This window comes from Pogona vitticeps, chromosome 2 (genome assembly GCF_051106095.1).
Source record: "Pogona vitticeps strain Pit_001003342236 chromosome 2, PviZW2.1, whole genome shotgun sequence".
NCBI classification, from domain to species: Eukaryota; Metazoa; Chordata; class Lepidosauria; order Squamata; family Agamidae; genus Pogona; species Pogona vitticeps.
Window position 1 is genome coordinate 56,246,321 of NC_135784.1, and position 15,609 is coordinate 56,261,929.

The 15,609-nt window shown below is 39.0% G+C and overlaps 1 protein-coding gene across 5 annotated transcripts in view; it reads right to left on the bottom strand.

The window, feature by feature from the left end:
* SRGAP3 (SLIT-ROBO Rho GTPase activating protein 3) overlaps positions 1-15,609 on the bottom strand; it is a 233,720-nt gene that overhangs the window by 13,753 nt on the left and 204,358 nt on the right. For 3 of the 5 annotated variants that reach the window (XR_013541621.1, XM_020791403.3, XM_020791404.3), the window contains 4 exons: positions 13,102-13,207; positions 12,642-12,869; positions 9,271-9,350; positions 3,169-3,349 (listed from right to left, as the gene is read on the bottom strand). Coding sequence is in view for 4 of the 5 variants with exons in the window: in XM_020791403.3 (XP_020647062.1) it covers positions 3,169-3,349; positions 9,271-9,350; positions 12,642-12,869; positions 13,102-13,207 (595 nt within the window). In the remaining variant the exon portion in view is untranslated. Of the gene's footprint in view, positions 1-3,168; positions 3,350-6,866; positions 7,998-9,270; positions 9,351-12,641; positions 12,870-13,101; positions 13,208-15,609 lie in introns of those variants that run through there. The other 2 variants (XM_020791406.3, XM_078385223.1) reach the window with 1 other exon arrangement.

Below are 15,609 nucleotides of genomic sequence, written 5' to 3' on the forward strand. Positions count from 1 at the left end.
ACTCTTCAGAGTGACTAGACTGCTTCTCTAATCACAAATGTCTTCCATCTTAAAATTAAATCTAAATAGTCTTTCTCAGAGAGTCAGGTGTCAATATAGTACCAAAGACAGATTCTCGCATGCACACACATTCTGCTATCAACAGGTTGAATTTTAAGCCAAGAAGGTCATCTTTAAATAATGGATAAGAGTCAGCCAAAAGGTTTCAGAGTAGTGAATGGGAGGACTCAGGGGCGGTTCCCACTAGATGTGTACAGTCTGTAGAAAAGATCTACATAACTTGTTTCAATATTGATTCAGTATTAAGCCTGTGGGTCAGAATCCACTTCCTCAGACACTACAACACCTAACTTGTGTGGCAAAAGAAAAAGAAGGATCTTGTGGCACTGGTCATGAACTAGTTTAGCTGTTGTAACCATGCTCATAATAGTCCTAAAATAAATCTTCCGAAGTTAACAAATTCTGTTAGGATGAACATGACTCACCATGATTTGATCCTTCCCTCCCAACTTGTGTTTTATAGTTTCTTCTTGACAATGAACAGATAAACTTAAGCAGTCACATAATTTCAAAAACAATGTTAGATCTTTACTGAGATGACAGAAAATACTAAGGGATTATCCATTTACTTGCTTATAAAGCTGTTGTTTAGGATCTGTTACCATAACACTCCTTTGAAACAAGGAGCATATTTCTCCAGTGGTAGATTAGCAGAACACAACAAAATAAAATGTTCTTTGACTGTATCCAGATACACATTCTCTCTCAGTGGATCACAGTCCCAATTTTCAACACTGTTCTTGGTGAACCTCCTGAATGGGAAAAGGTAAGCACCAAACAGTGACTCATATAGAGCCATAACAAGTAAGTTCAACAAAAGTTATTCTCACCTGGGCATGAATAAATATAAAGAGGCATGTATTTGTTAGGGATGGGACTTCCAAGTTAATCTGCATGGGGCAGGGGACACACACAGAAGAATCACTTTTATTTTTTTGATTCTTTCCGAGGCTTTATAAAAGAGAGCCTCTCAAATGTGATAGATTTGGGATTCTGAAAGAGAGGGCAACCATTTGGATTTCTTCATTCAGAACATGACAAATGTGGTGAAGGGTCTGACAATGAGATCTGATGAATCTGATGGTGCTTTTCATTCTCGTTTGTACTGCTTCCTGCTGATGGTGCTGATTAGTGTGTGTTGTGATGTAAAGTGCCAACTGATAATGATAGGTTTGATGATGATTTCTGCTTCTCAGGCACTATTGTTGTGTCACCAGCTTTTGGAGTAGTTGACTGCCTGTTGTCTACACCCTGAGTTTTTGGAGTACTTTTGAGGTTCCTTAGGGCTTAGCTCAGTCTGATGTCAGAGAGCAAAGTAAAGAATTTACTGAAAGGCCAAGTACCCAAAAGGACCGAAAAACACAAAAAACAAAAGAGGATACCACCTGAAAGAACCCAAAACAAAATCAAGCTGAAAGATTTCCCCCTGCATCTCCCTATTATTTGTACTCACTATAAGAAGTAGATTTTGATCCATAAAAATTGGAACTGAAATAAATGTTAGCTATTAAAGTGCTACATTATATTGCCTCTCCCCTTCTTCTTTCTTCCCTTTATTTTTGCCAACAAGCAGAGACAGAATAATACAGCTACTTCTTGGGAACTTTTACAAAAGCAAATAATTCTCCTGGAACCTTTGAATTGAAAAAAAAGATATGTACATAGGAAGCTACCTAACATAAAACTGAACTGTTTTGTATACCATTCACATTCCTCTCTACTCTGACTGGTGCTGATTTTCTCAGGGTATCTGTTGTTACCTGCTCTATCCAGTTGGAGAGGCCAGTGGTTCATCATGAAATATAAAGCAAGTTCTCTATCAAAGAGCTGTTCTCCAACTGTTACACAGGACGGAGAATATGTAGCTCTCCACATGTGTCTGGATTCCAACTTCCATCAACTTGACAAATGATCAAGGATGATGGGAATTACAGTGAAACATCATCTTCAGGGACATGGCTTTCCCACCCTTAAGAAATGAGCTGAAACAAAGCAATGGAATCTGTTGACTAGAATAATCAGCTTCTTCACTGGGTGGAGATTTTCAGGGGGCTGTTCACATTATAGACACACTTTCTAACTTTGAAGTTTAATGGCTATATAAAAATCTGCTGTGCAGAACTGGGAAATGCTCCTGACAACAGTTTTTATTTTTAAAAACAAAACAACAAAAATGTGATGGAATATTGGATTTGTCATTGGAGATCAACAGTGTTTGCCAGCTGACAGCAGGTAAAAACATGCAAATTTCAGCTATATAAAAATCTATCACAATGTATTCTTGATGCAAGCTACAGGACAAGCCATCTTTATGATAAAACACATTTCTCTGCCCGTATTTCTTCTCTCTAGTCTGTACCATTGTTGTTATGTGTCTTCAAGTTGGTACAAAGTTATAGCAACCTTAACCGTTTTTTCAAAGTAAATGTGATATTTAAGAAGTGGCTTTACCAGTTCCACACTCCCAGTGAGCTCCCATAATTGAGCAGGGATTCGGACTTAAGTCTTCCTGAGTCCTAGTGTGTCACTCTATCCACCACATTGGACTTCTACTCTTTATACTAGTCTCCCACAAGCTGGTGCCCTCTAGATGTATTCAGCTACAATTCTGATCAGGAGGGGTACAAGGGTTGGAGGTCTGCTCCACACTGTTAGATAAAGAGTCATGCTTGTCCTGGAAATGCCTTCATTTATAAAATGAGTCACTGTAAACTTAATTGATTTGTGTTTTTCGTGTTCTATTGTTAAACGAGTTCCACCATTATTATTCATCTAGTTTTTTTAAAAAAGCTCCACCTCTTGTATATCATATCACACAATCCTGAAAATATATCATAGAACCATATACAAGAGATCACATTAAAATGTTTTGCTCCTGTTCTCTATTTGCATGCAGTTCAGGGAGACATATACTGTCATGAACAAAAAAATGTTATTGGGGAAAACAGAAGAGAGGGAAATTGCAGCATAAAACCAAATCGATCTCCTCAGTCGCAAAAGACACATCAAGTTTCACACATTCCTAAAAGCAGCTATCCCACTCTACTTCACCACCCACTTTTAACCTCTAAAGTTGGATGAAAATATCCATATTTCTACACCACTTACATGTCTTGTACCACAATGTACTGATGTGGTATGAGGCCATCAACTCCATTATGGCGACCTTCCCACCAATCTTCAGATGCCCGATGGTACAAGAGAAGAGAGGCTCCTTTCTTGAAGGACAGCTCACGTGGTGACCGTCCAATGTAGTCAAACTTGGCAATGGCTTCAATCTGCTCCACCTCTATAAAGTACATGGCAGGGGAGAAAAATGTATGGAAAGTAAAATGAGAAGATTAGCAGGCTATGCTCTGTGCCACAAGACTGTACTTCCCATTTTGCCTCTTCATTCCAAAGGCATCTTCATTAAGTCCTCTCATTTCTAGAAAACAATGCTTTGTAGAGGTTTCTCAGAATTCAGAAACTTGCAATATTCTTTCTTTGCTGAGTGACAGAAGATACTTTTCACAGTGTGGCAAATTTTCTACCTTGACTGATGTGTTGTTTCAGATTTTAGGCTTGCCTTTTGAAATTGCAGAACTACTATGATTGAATTGCAGAGTTACTGTGCATTTTTTACAAAGTAGCATATTTCCATAGCAGAAAACCATGAAATATTAAACTGGGGAAGAGAACAAGTAACTGTGGTTGTCCACAACTTGTTCAACTGAAATCTTCCCTCATTATGCTGGGTAGGGCTGAAAGGGGCTGCAGTGTAAAAATAATAGAAGTCCATAAGTTGACTACCTTTCCAGTTCATTCATTCATTCATTCATTCATTCATTCATTCATTCATTCATTCATTCATTCATTCATTCATTCATTCATTCATTCATTTACCTATTTATTTATTTATTTTATTATTTTGTTCTTCCTTATTCACCCTTCTCTCCCCCCCCCCCTTTCAACTTTGGGGAGATTTTGAAGAAGGTTCAATCGAGATCTAATCCCTAGTTCCTCCTTTTGAACCTGGAAGACATGGGAATAATGATATACATGGAGTGTTCATGATGTTCCCTAACTTTCACTACATTGTTATCGGTTGGTTGTTGTGGGTTTTTCGGGCATTAAATCCCGGCCGTGAAAGCCTTCGCGAATACATTGTTATCATTTTTTTTAAAAAAGAAACAATTATTAGGAAATATTTCAAAATCCAATCTCAATTTGTATACGGATTTTGTAAACAGTAAGCAGGAAAATGTGGCTTCATAGGACTGTTTTCCCAGAGGCTTGTATCAATTTCTGCTTAGGTCATGTAGCAGAATTTTGGTCTATTTACTGGTATAAATTATAGATCACGGGCTGTTGTAAGGGATGATAGAATCTGTGCACACCATTTAGCAGCATGCAATCTTTTTGAATCAGGATTAAGATACTATTCTTCAGTTAGATGCTAAGCAATTATAATCGTTGCTTAGGTGTTTTTTAGAGCCTTTGTAAGGCAGGGGGACAGATGGGCAGAAAGTGAGATCTAGGTAGCTCTATTGCAGTCCCTATCTCTATATACTGTTGGCTCCCCAACTTTAGCTCTACCATTTCGAAAGCCACCCCTGAAAGACTGCAGATTCCTCCACAGTTCCTCCACCAATCTACATGCAATTTTCAAGAATCACAGAACCCACTTGGACAAACGTGTCAGTTGCCAGACATGCAAAAGATCTCTGCTTCAATGTACACAAGTCTGCATATTCTTCCCATGTTATCCAAATGAACATGACTGTCCAGTATACACAACTGCTCTAGCGTACATAGTGTGGCAATAAGTCTCCTACAGCAGATGACTTAGATGAGGATGTACACATGCTGATATGTTTGGAGGAGAAGACTGAGAACCCCAGTGACAGGATGAACAATAAGTAGCCCACATTATATCCAGTTGTGTCAATTTAAGACCTTAAAGAAAGATCTCTTAGCCAATTACAAGACTGTTCTCCTGTTCCTTTATCAAAAGCCTACCTAGAACAGGCCAAAAAAATATAAAACTGAATCACTATTATTTGTATCTCACTGTTCATATGCAGAATTCAGAGCAGTCTTCTGTGGTATAGGTGACAGCTAAATCTACATCCACAGCTTCAAAACAGAATTTTGTCAGATGCCTTTAAGCCAACACACAATCTCTTCACCAGCTACACCATTTTATTTCAGCAACCCTCAATTCTGGTTCAGGCCTGCTCATTGCTAATAGTGCTGAGGACAGACTTCAGAAATTGTGGTATTCCAAATGCAAACCTTCCAGTCGGAATTACATACCCTATTATGAACTGACCCCAAACAGTTTTTAATTGTGGTCCAACTACAGTAATAATGGGATTCCTCCCAGCCAATCAAATTCCCTGCCAGTTCACTGCCTAGTCCAGTCAACCTATCTTTGCAGGGAGAGGGGCAAAGGTTGACAGGCTTGAAAAGCTTTCTTCTTAACTGTTTGGCTGCTTCTGAGCCTGCATCTGGATGCTGAGAAGTCCCCCTTGTCTTAAGCCCATTCTTTCAGCTGCCATTTCATCCAGGTCCTCATAATGCTAAGTTACTTCACAATATCTCCTATGCAAGAAATCAGCTATGAGGAAGGAAGGAGAGTGACAGGATAAATGGGGAAAGATCACCTCCTGCTGTGTTTACATGACCTATCTTGATAAAACAGTCAGGTACACCAGAAAGCTTGGAAGATACCCAAACAGAATGCAAAATGGGAACGTTTGATCTCTGCAGAACATTTCTTTGCATGTGTTTTCTGAAATGAAAAGAGGAGAAGGATTCTAGCAAGAACTTTTTGGGCTTGTTTATCTGATCCATGGACACAGTCACTGTTCAGTATGGTTTTCCTCAATGAATCAGCTTGTGTTTATGCTTATTTAGATTACACAGAAATAAGGTGGAATATGTAGTCCTGTCTGCCATATGAACAACCTCAGTGAGCCAGAAAATATGTCACTGTTCAAAGACATTTCTTTGAACAAAGACTCTCTAATCTCGGCAGAGAGTTTTCACACAAAAAGTGAACCACTTGATCTGCTTAGAGAACTGACTGTGGACTTACAACATAACCCTTTAATAAGCCAACTACAAGCTCATGCAATGCACTCTGCTTAAAAGGATCAGTCATACACAGCACATAGTTCAGAGAAGGATTCTCCTGAGGGACCACCTTCCTCACTTTTAAGTTGTCTCACATCAGGAGTTAGCTGGTGCATGCAAATGGAAGGCAAACCAGACAAAGGGGTTGCAATGGGGTGCTCTGCCGTAAGAGATAACACAGAAACATCTTCACGGCAGTATTATGTGTTTCACCGTCTTGAATCCTCCCAAATCTTCAGCCCATATTGTGAACAGTTTCATTACAGCATTTTCCTCTTGATGTTTATTCAAAAAACAAAAACAAAATCATCCTCAGAAAGAAAAAGGCTAACTGGGCAAATGCACAGTTCACATTTTCACGAACCCAATGATAGTTTCTTGAGTGTATCTACAACTGCTCTGAAACAGCACGATAAACCAGGCTTACTCAACAACAGTAACAAAAAGTGTCAGGGTGGTGTGGTGACAGCCACTGACTGAGGCTGGAAAACAGACAATATTTTTAAAGAGAAGCAAAAGAAGTTTCACTTCCCATGAGACAATATTTGTGCTTGCATGACTCTTTCTATACAAGTATATAAACACTACTTGTCCCACTGTTGCTTCCAAATAAACAAAGTAAGTTCTGGCAAAATCAGTCCACTGGAGGTTGAAAGTGAAATGTGTATAGTTGCCGTAAGAGAAGCTCATCTTGCAAATAAACTTTAATTCAATCTTTTTTTAAAAAAAAGGGTTACACTGATTTCCAGGCCAAGATGTCTTTAACCATTACAGATACAAACAGAGAGAGAAAGTGTTTTGTGTATACCACGAGGTAGCAATGTATCAATGGTTACTTGTTTTTAATTAAAAACTAAATGGCCAGGGCAACATCTATGTGACTATAGGATGCTACCAAAAAATGGAGTGGAGGCCTAATACGTAGTACTGTTCTTCTCATGAGCTTCCTGTAGACCACTGTGCTATGTTCCATGGACCACAACAGAGCAAAAGTAAATGTAGTAAAAGTTCTTACACCTTTTAGGATCATGGGGTAATAAGGCCATTCTGGGAATTGAAGTTGGTGTGCTCCTTTTTGCTTCTGGTGCTATAATACTGGAAAGGTCTCCTGTCCTAGGTCCATTTTTGCTAATCTCATCCCCCCCCCCCCAGATGTTTTAGGCTACACTTTCCTTCAGCCAGCATTCGCCCAGATAGGGTGATGCAACTTAACTCGAGGGTGCCAGGAAAGCAAGAGAGCTCCTGAGTTCCTTGCTGAGGCTGTGGACCTTGGGAATAGGGGAAGGGAAGACGTCAACTGCAAGAGGGTATGTAAATTCATAAAAGAAAACAGCTCTTCCACTCCACACTGTGTCATAGTTAATCACCCATAAAGTCCAATCAGAACTATTATTGTAACCATTCAGGCATAAAATTGCCTAAATGGAAGCTTGCTTGCCTTGCCTTTTCAGCTGAGGTAGACCGTTTATCACCAATACTGAAAAATGAAGGTTGACATCTTCCCTCCCCACCTCCTGCTGTTAGTGACCATCTTTGTTCCTTCCTCTTATGTCCTTTTGTATAGAGTTTAGAGCCACCCATGACATTTCCCCATATCATGCATCCATAAGGCGCTGGACTTCCTATATTTGCCGCATAGTGGGAAAATATTAATGGAATAAAGTCCATAAAGCAAGCAGACAACAGGCATGCATGGTAATGTAACAAACAGGATTCTGGAACAATGTTTCCTAATCTGCGAAATAAGCCAATTTAAGTGGCACCATGTGGTTCCAGGTTATTAATTCTCACTGATGTCCAAATCAAACTTGTTCAGTCTGAAAAATAAAAATAAAAATAAGGATGCGTGGGTAGATGTGTGCATGGGTAGAACAGAAACACACATATTATCCTGTCCATAATCATGCATGCAAAAACTATAATATGAAATGAAAGAATCAAACTCAGCTCCTTAGGGATGTGCCAAATATTTTTCTGTTTTAATTATTTAATTAAAAATGATTATGACAAGGTGGAGAAATGTTTTTTTCTAAAATGCTTTAACTGTGATAATATTCACTTTTCCTTCTCATTTGGTTCTGTGACATTTCCTCTCTTTGCTGCTATTGCTCTCTCTCTCTCTCTCTCTCTCTCTCTCTCCCATCCCCCGAGAACAGTCCCATCAGTGATCCCAGCCCAAGAGAGATCATGTAGACTGCAGGATTAGATCCTAATACTACACAAGCAAGCTTAACCATGAGCTAACATTCCAATGATGGCGAATGAAGGCAATTAAAGTGAGGGCAATATTTACTGGTTTGTATTTTTCCTAGTTAGGAACAATATCAGCAAATATTATGATGTATTGATGCTAGAATTCATTATTGCTGAGGATAATTCAGACAAGGCACAGCAAAGAGCAATGTAAACAAATGGAAAATAAGTTACTGAAAAATTAGGGAAGATGCTTTTCAACACTGCTAAAAATATTTCTCCCCCTGCCCCGAAGCATTTTCTGTTCAACCTTTATTACTATTGCCACATGTAACCACCTCATCCATAGAAACTTCTCACTTTTATAATGTTCAAATACCGGTGTGGCAAACATTTAAAACAAAGCAGATATATGTCTTGAAATACACAAGAAAATACTGCAAAAACAGATCTTCACCTCCTTTACCTGATAGAAATACTTCAAATAGAACTGATAACTGAAGTTTAACAACATCAACAGTTTTTGCTCCCACAACGATGGAATAACATAGATCAAGAGAAAACAATGAGGGATGTCATTTTCATGCCAAATTGAAAAATGGAAAGGCTAGCAGTTAAGCTAGTATAAAGGCAACTCCCATAATGCCCTTGGAATGAAATTACAAAGAAAACAGGTAACCTGGTATGCTCCCATATGGTTATTTTCACTTGCCTCTCAAAATACTTCATCAGTACCCATTTGCACCATCATATACAGAAAGTCATCTCTCTCTGCTAACAGCCATATGTTAGCCCAAGGCAATCTGATTAGGAACCAAATGTACATTGCTGTTCCCCACCTAAATCATAGCAGCTTTTCTTAGACTCACGTTTTCCACTGCTTGTTACTACACTCACCATCATCACTGGTGTGGGGCTCTGTGCCATTGTCATGATCTGCTTCATCAATGGTGCCTGGCTCACTGTGCGGGCTGTCACTAGAATTAAAGATGGGGAAAATAAACACACACACACACTAAAATGGAAAAGAAATAGCTGTATGTTCCTCGCAATTCAGTACACAAAAGGACAGCTGCTCTGAACTTGTGTCAGAAACGCAAAATGGTTACTTCTCATATGCAAGTTGTATTTCTACTAACTTGCATTTTGGTTTGTATCAGAATGGGCAAAGCGCAGCACTCCAGATGTTGTTGGACTGCAACTCTCAGCATTCCTCACCACTTTCTATGCCACCTTGGACGCGTGGGAGGTTCAGCCCACTCTCACCTGAATACCCACAAATTACCCACCTATGTTCCCCGTCCTCTAGGCAAATTTTCCTACACATATCAGCATTTTCTCCATACTTTGTTACATCTGTAAGAAAACATTTCAAACATTTTATCTGATCATGACTGACCCAAGTTCAGAGATATATCTTCCCCTACTGGCTGTGAAACTGCTTCCTTCCAAAAAAAAAACAAAAAACAAACAAACAACAAACAAACAAAAAAACCTGGCCTGAATTTGCTCCCTCTGTCAAAAGACTCACATCAGGATCAGCCCTGCTACTTGATCTGTCCTGTTCCAGTGGATACCTTGCACTTGAAAATTAAAAATCCTAGACTAGTATTTTGCTTGGAACTTACTAGGGTCTGTTTTATTTTATTTATTTATTTATTCGATTTATACCCCACCTATCTGGTCATTTTGACCACTCTTTCTGTATATGCAAATGAACAGTGGTGTTGCTGGAAGCAAGCAACATAAACATGAATCTACACTCCCCGTTGTTCAGATCTAAAATAATATCTTTGCAGCAAAGAAAATCAATAAACAATTTAAAGCCAATAGATCACTGGATATCTAATGTTGGCTTATTCCAGAGAACAGATTTGATTATTGCCTGCTGAGTCTATTTCTGCCTCAGGAAAGCAGATGTATCCATTACACGTGTGTCTGAGGGAAGCCTTAGTTCAGATGTAGAACTGCTGGAACCATTTCTACATAGTAGCAAAAAATATGTTGGAAATGTGACCCCTGTTCACTGCATAGCTTGTTCTTTTTGTCTGGCGAATTGTCACAAGATTCTGACCATTAAAAGTAATAACAGTGATAACTACAACAACAATGTTCCTTCCATAATAATAGTGATAATAATAGTAGTAATAGTAGTAATTGATATTATTATTTAATATTTGCCTTTTTAGTTGTCTCAGCAAAGAAAAGCATGATAAACTCCTTATATATTACTGTATATAAGCAAAAATACTTATAAGCTAAGTAAGAAAAAAGGTACATGGATGTGTTCATGTAGGGCGCATTGTTGATTGTGTGTGCATATGTATGACAGAGAAAAATACACAGAGAGAAAAATCACATGTTCAAGAATGATGAAATATATGCCAGAGGCAAGAAGGGAAGAATACTAAAACAAGAAACTATATTTCTCACTAACTCAGATTTGCTCTTGATTTCAAAATTTGTAATTTCTTTACTATTTCTTTCCTTCTTTGCTTTACACTGTTGAAATCATGCAATCCTATATACACCAGCTGAGTAAGAGTCCCAGGGTCTTATTTTTAATAAAACATGTATATGACTACATAAAAATATATTCACTTAAGAAGAAGAACAGACATGTCATTAGCTAAGCCCATGGAGAATGCAAACTGCAAAACAAACAAAATAAAGTTGTTGTTTTTAAAAATCCAAGTATGGGGGGGAAAAGAGATCCAGTGTAGTGTAGTAAAGTATTAGACTAGTATTCAGAAGACTTGGTTTCCAATTCCTGCTAGGCTGTGTAATGTCATAATCCACTGGCTCTTAACCTTGGGTTACTCAGGAGTTTTGGACTGCAACTCCCAGAAGCCTTCACCACCAGCTGTGCTGGCTGGGGTTTCTGGGAGTTGCAGTTCAAAAACATCCGAGTAACAAAGGTTAAGAACCACTGTCATAATCACATATCTCAAATAAACCATTAGGACCTCTGTAAGTGATATGACCACACATAACAAAAAAATTGAAACTCAGATGGTCACCACCACCAATGCAGAGGACTTGGGAGAGAAGGATCTCAATCAGGAGGTTGTGTTGGGTCAAAGAGGAAGCCCAAGAATCAAAACACCAAATGAAGAAACCAATTTATGCAGGAAGGAAAAAATGGGACAGGATCCATCAATAGCAGGGTATCTGATGGTGGAAGATGAAGAGAAGGAAGGAAGAAGAGAAGGAGATAGAGGAGGAGGGGATAAAAGGAGAGGTAGAGAATGAGAAGAGGAGGGAGGAAGGAGGAAAGCAGAGGAGAGAGGTGGCTGAGGAATTGCCAGAAAGATGGGGATGGATTGAATTAGAGAACTTGTGAATCAAGGAGATGGTCTGGATCAAACGTCCTAGCGAGGAGACAGTGACGAGACAGAACAGTAAGCTCCCTCCAAAACCATCTTATGGAGGGGCAGGGGAGAGAGGAAGGAGTTGAGAAGGAAGGGAGGGCAATCCAATTAGAAAAACTAGAGGGGATGGAATGGAGAGTCCTAGTATCCAAAAACGGGGAGGGGTGTGTGTCCTGGGAGACAACTACCCCACTGAGACAGTTGCTGAAGGGGAACAGGAATGTCACCCTTCCGCAGGAACCTACCCGCAAGTCAACGGTCACCCCTTCAAAAATCTACAGCCTGGTGGAGTTCCCCATTATTAGAAGGGAGTGATGTTAAAGAAATAAGGGATGGTTCGTTACAGTCCCAATGGTTATTGGGTGAAGAAGTGGCAACATCAAAGGATGTTGAAAAACCTCAGGTGTTGTTAAATAAAACTTTGTTAGTTAATCAGAAAGTCCCTACATTTTTAAAAGGGGAAATAGATGAACCACTGGAAGTGAAATCAGAACCCAATCACAGGCTCACTCATATGAACTCTGCTTTCATTTCCATAAATCATATGGTTTGCCACTGTGGAAAGCAGGGTGTTACACTGCGGACTTTTTATCTGCATCCATGGGATTATTGTAACTTCCTGAATTAATTTAAAGGCAAGGGGCCCGTAAGGTCCACATAAAATTCCACAGCTTCCAGCAGAAAAAAACTTTTTCCCTTTGGTTTGGCAGCTGAGAGGATTGAAAAAGCATCTCCATCCCACATGTATCCATGGTTCTATACAGCAGTCCCACCTAATTTGGTTAAAATAATAATCCCTGCATCAACTCACAGCTTAAATCAATGACATGTGGAGCAAAGAAATATTTGACTTTTTCAAATAGTTAAAGGCACATCATTCCTTTCTGAGTTGCTTACCAGTATTCCTCTCCACCAGTCATGCATTTTTCATAAACTGGCCCTTCGAGTTCCCTAAGGCTGGGAAAGATGCCCTCATGATTGATGATGATGGTTTTGATGACCTCATTGACATGAGCTTGACAGGACACTGGATCTTGCCCATCTGGAATATGCATCAAAGTTGGTCCAAAGCATATGGCCAGGTTATAGGGATCCATCATGTTCTCATCACTGTACTGTGATAAGCTGCAAATACAAGCAACCCACAGCTACTGCACTAAGCCATCAAAAGTTTTAACATAGTTAATGCTCTACAGGCATTTCTTGCAGCTAAGTGAAAGGCAATCATTATCAGGTTTAACAGTAAAGGCTCACCCTTCCCTTCCTGTTTAAGCCACAGGTCTGACAAAAACAACCACCAAAAGGTAAACCAATGTACACCTCAATTAAAAATTGAGCAGCTGGTGAAGGGACTCACTGGTTGAGGAAAGCAAAGAGGTATCTCATGACAATGATGACAGCCCGTGGCAAAGTAATAATGATTTGCTGGATCTGGTGCACTCTTTCAGCAAGATTTTCAATTTCTGTAACAGAAGAATTTACAATTGCCCATTAAAGCTCAGAATCAGACACATACCGTTAGCAGACCAACTTTCAAATGGGTTGTCATTTGTGTATTTTAGTTTAAGGTATTTTCAGTTGTTGATACAATTTAATTGGATTTTGTTGTACTTTTGTATTTATTATATAGAGTTTTTATGTCTTGTTGCACATTGTAAACCACACAGAGAATGGCAACACTAATGGGGTGGTATAGGGATGGAGATGGATGGAAGGATAGATAGACGGATGGAGAGAGACAGACAGACAGACAGACAGACAGAGAGTGACAGACACACACAGAGAGAGAGAGCACTACTCGGAGTGGTTTACAATTTAAAACTTAAAGATCCTGCAGATCCCACATAAACTTTCAGGAGTTTTTCTTGGTTGCTTATTTATCTGATACACAATTAAGAGGGTCATGTAACTTCAAAATCATTACGTGGCAACTATTTCTTGCACACACTATTATCTATGAGACTGGTTCTTCTCTCTGAACACCATGTTGAAGTTCATAGCAAGAATGAAAAACATTTCATTGGTCCCCTCCACCAAAATAAGAGCACTGTAATCTAACAGCCAACCTAATAATAGTTTTTGCATATGTTTACCTGGAAAAGAAAGTAAAGATTAAATATTGTAACTGGGCAGATCATATCTGTGTATTCTGTATAAATCTGACTATTCAAGATAAAGTCCCACTGTAAGTGTTTAGATGTATCATTCCTTTAGAATTACAGAGGAATATACTGTAATAGCTGTGCTAGATGTCACTAAAGCCTAACATTCTGTTTCCTACAGTAATCAACCACACATTTCTTGGAAGAGGCAGAATAAGAATAGCTATCTCCCACTTTCTTCCCTAAAGACTGCTATTTCCATAGGGGGTAAATATCACGGGAAAAATCCATTTTTAAACTATGCTCTGTATGGTAAATCTATTTGGGGGGGTGGGGGAGAAGAAAGCAATTTTTTGTAGTAGTTCAGCTGTGGGACAAAATAACCAAAGGAAAATGGAATTTACTTTTGCAAGACTTTTTAATAAAATGGACCATTCAGAGTAAGATGTAAGTGCACCTTGCCTCAAAGTAAGGTTACAGATTTGTTCAGCAGAGTTCTGCCTGGTAGACACCTTGTTATTAACCAAAGAATGTGTGTCTATATGCATGTGTATTAATAGGTAGCTTAAACAAAAATATTAATTTTAATTTGAAGAAGAGAATGCACATATATGATTTTTATACTAGTCCATTCTGTTTTTGGACTGCTACCAGTCCTCAAAGTGACTAACAATAACTTAACCAATATTTTAAATATTCTTAGGCCAATTTTAATAAGATGGGGGGGTGTTTAAAAGCATCTTGAACACTGGGAACAATTACCATTGGTCCACATATGGTCAGAATATGACATTGAAGCGTAAGATTTTTAATTAATTATATTAATTAAATTGCATTTGGATTGCTCTTGTGAGAAAGACTTCTTATATAGACTCCACAGTCTTACCTTCAGCCTCTGTTAACAGTCAGATACCTGCTTCTTTAAGGGGGGGGGGGGGGGAGGCAGCAAGAGACTAACTTATTTCCAAAGCATTTAGTAAGTAGTGGATTAGGTGGCACTGCAGACTTTCAGAGGATGAAAATACCCTGCGACATGCGCCACACTATGTGCTGCCAAAAGTCACTCAGCATAAATCAACACAAGCCCAGGGAAATCACAAGTGAGCTTTCTGTTGTGCTACAGTTCAAAATCTAGAGAGAAAAAGACAGCCCTACACGGTTAGCCTTTTCCATTTATCATATGGTGTATTAAACTGTGTTCTTTGGCTTCCAGATTTCTTCAGTTTTAACTTCAGATAAGAGAAGAGCAGCAACTTAGGCTGAGCACCTCTCAACCAAAAAAGGTTCTACTCTTCCATTTACATCTGAGGTGGAATATAATACAGGAAGGATTCGCAATCTGTGCCCTCCACATGTTTTGTGGAGGGCATAACTTCCATTATTTCTGCATATTGGAGATGCTGGCTACGGTTTACGGAACTGTAGTCCTGAAAATCTGGAGGTCACTAGATTGGTTTACCCCATAACACAACCTAAATTTGTTACACACAAAAATTCACAAACACAGAGGTCTTAGGGACATATTGCAGTGGAGTGTGTTTCTGTTCCATGTTCTAAGGCAGCGGTATGTTATTTTGGCAGGCATCATCCCAACATTTTGACTAAAATATATTCCTCTTCTGGGAGGCTGCACAGGAAGGTCAGGAGCTAAAATGGAAGTAACAGTCATGATCTATGAGAAATCACAAACACCTCCTGGCATGAAGGAAAGGAACTTATTCTGGCCTGAAGCAGTCACATGTCATGTTGTATAGGGTAGGAAT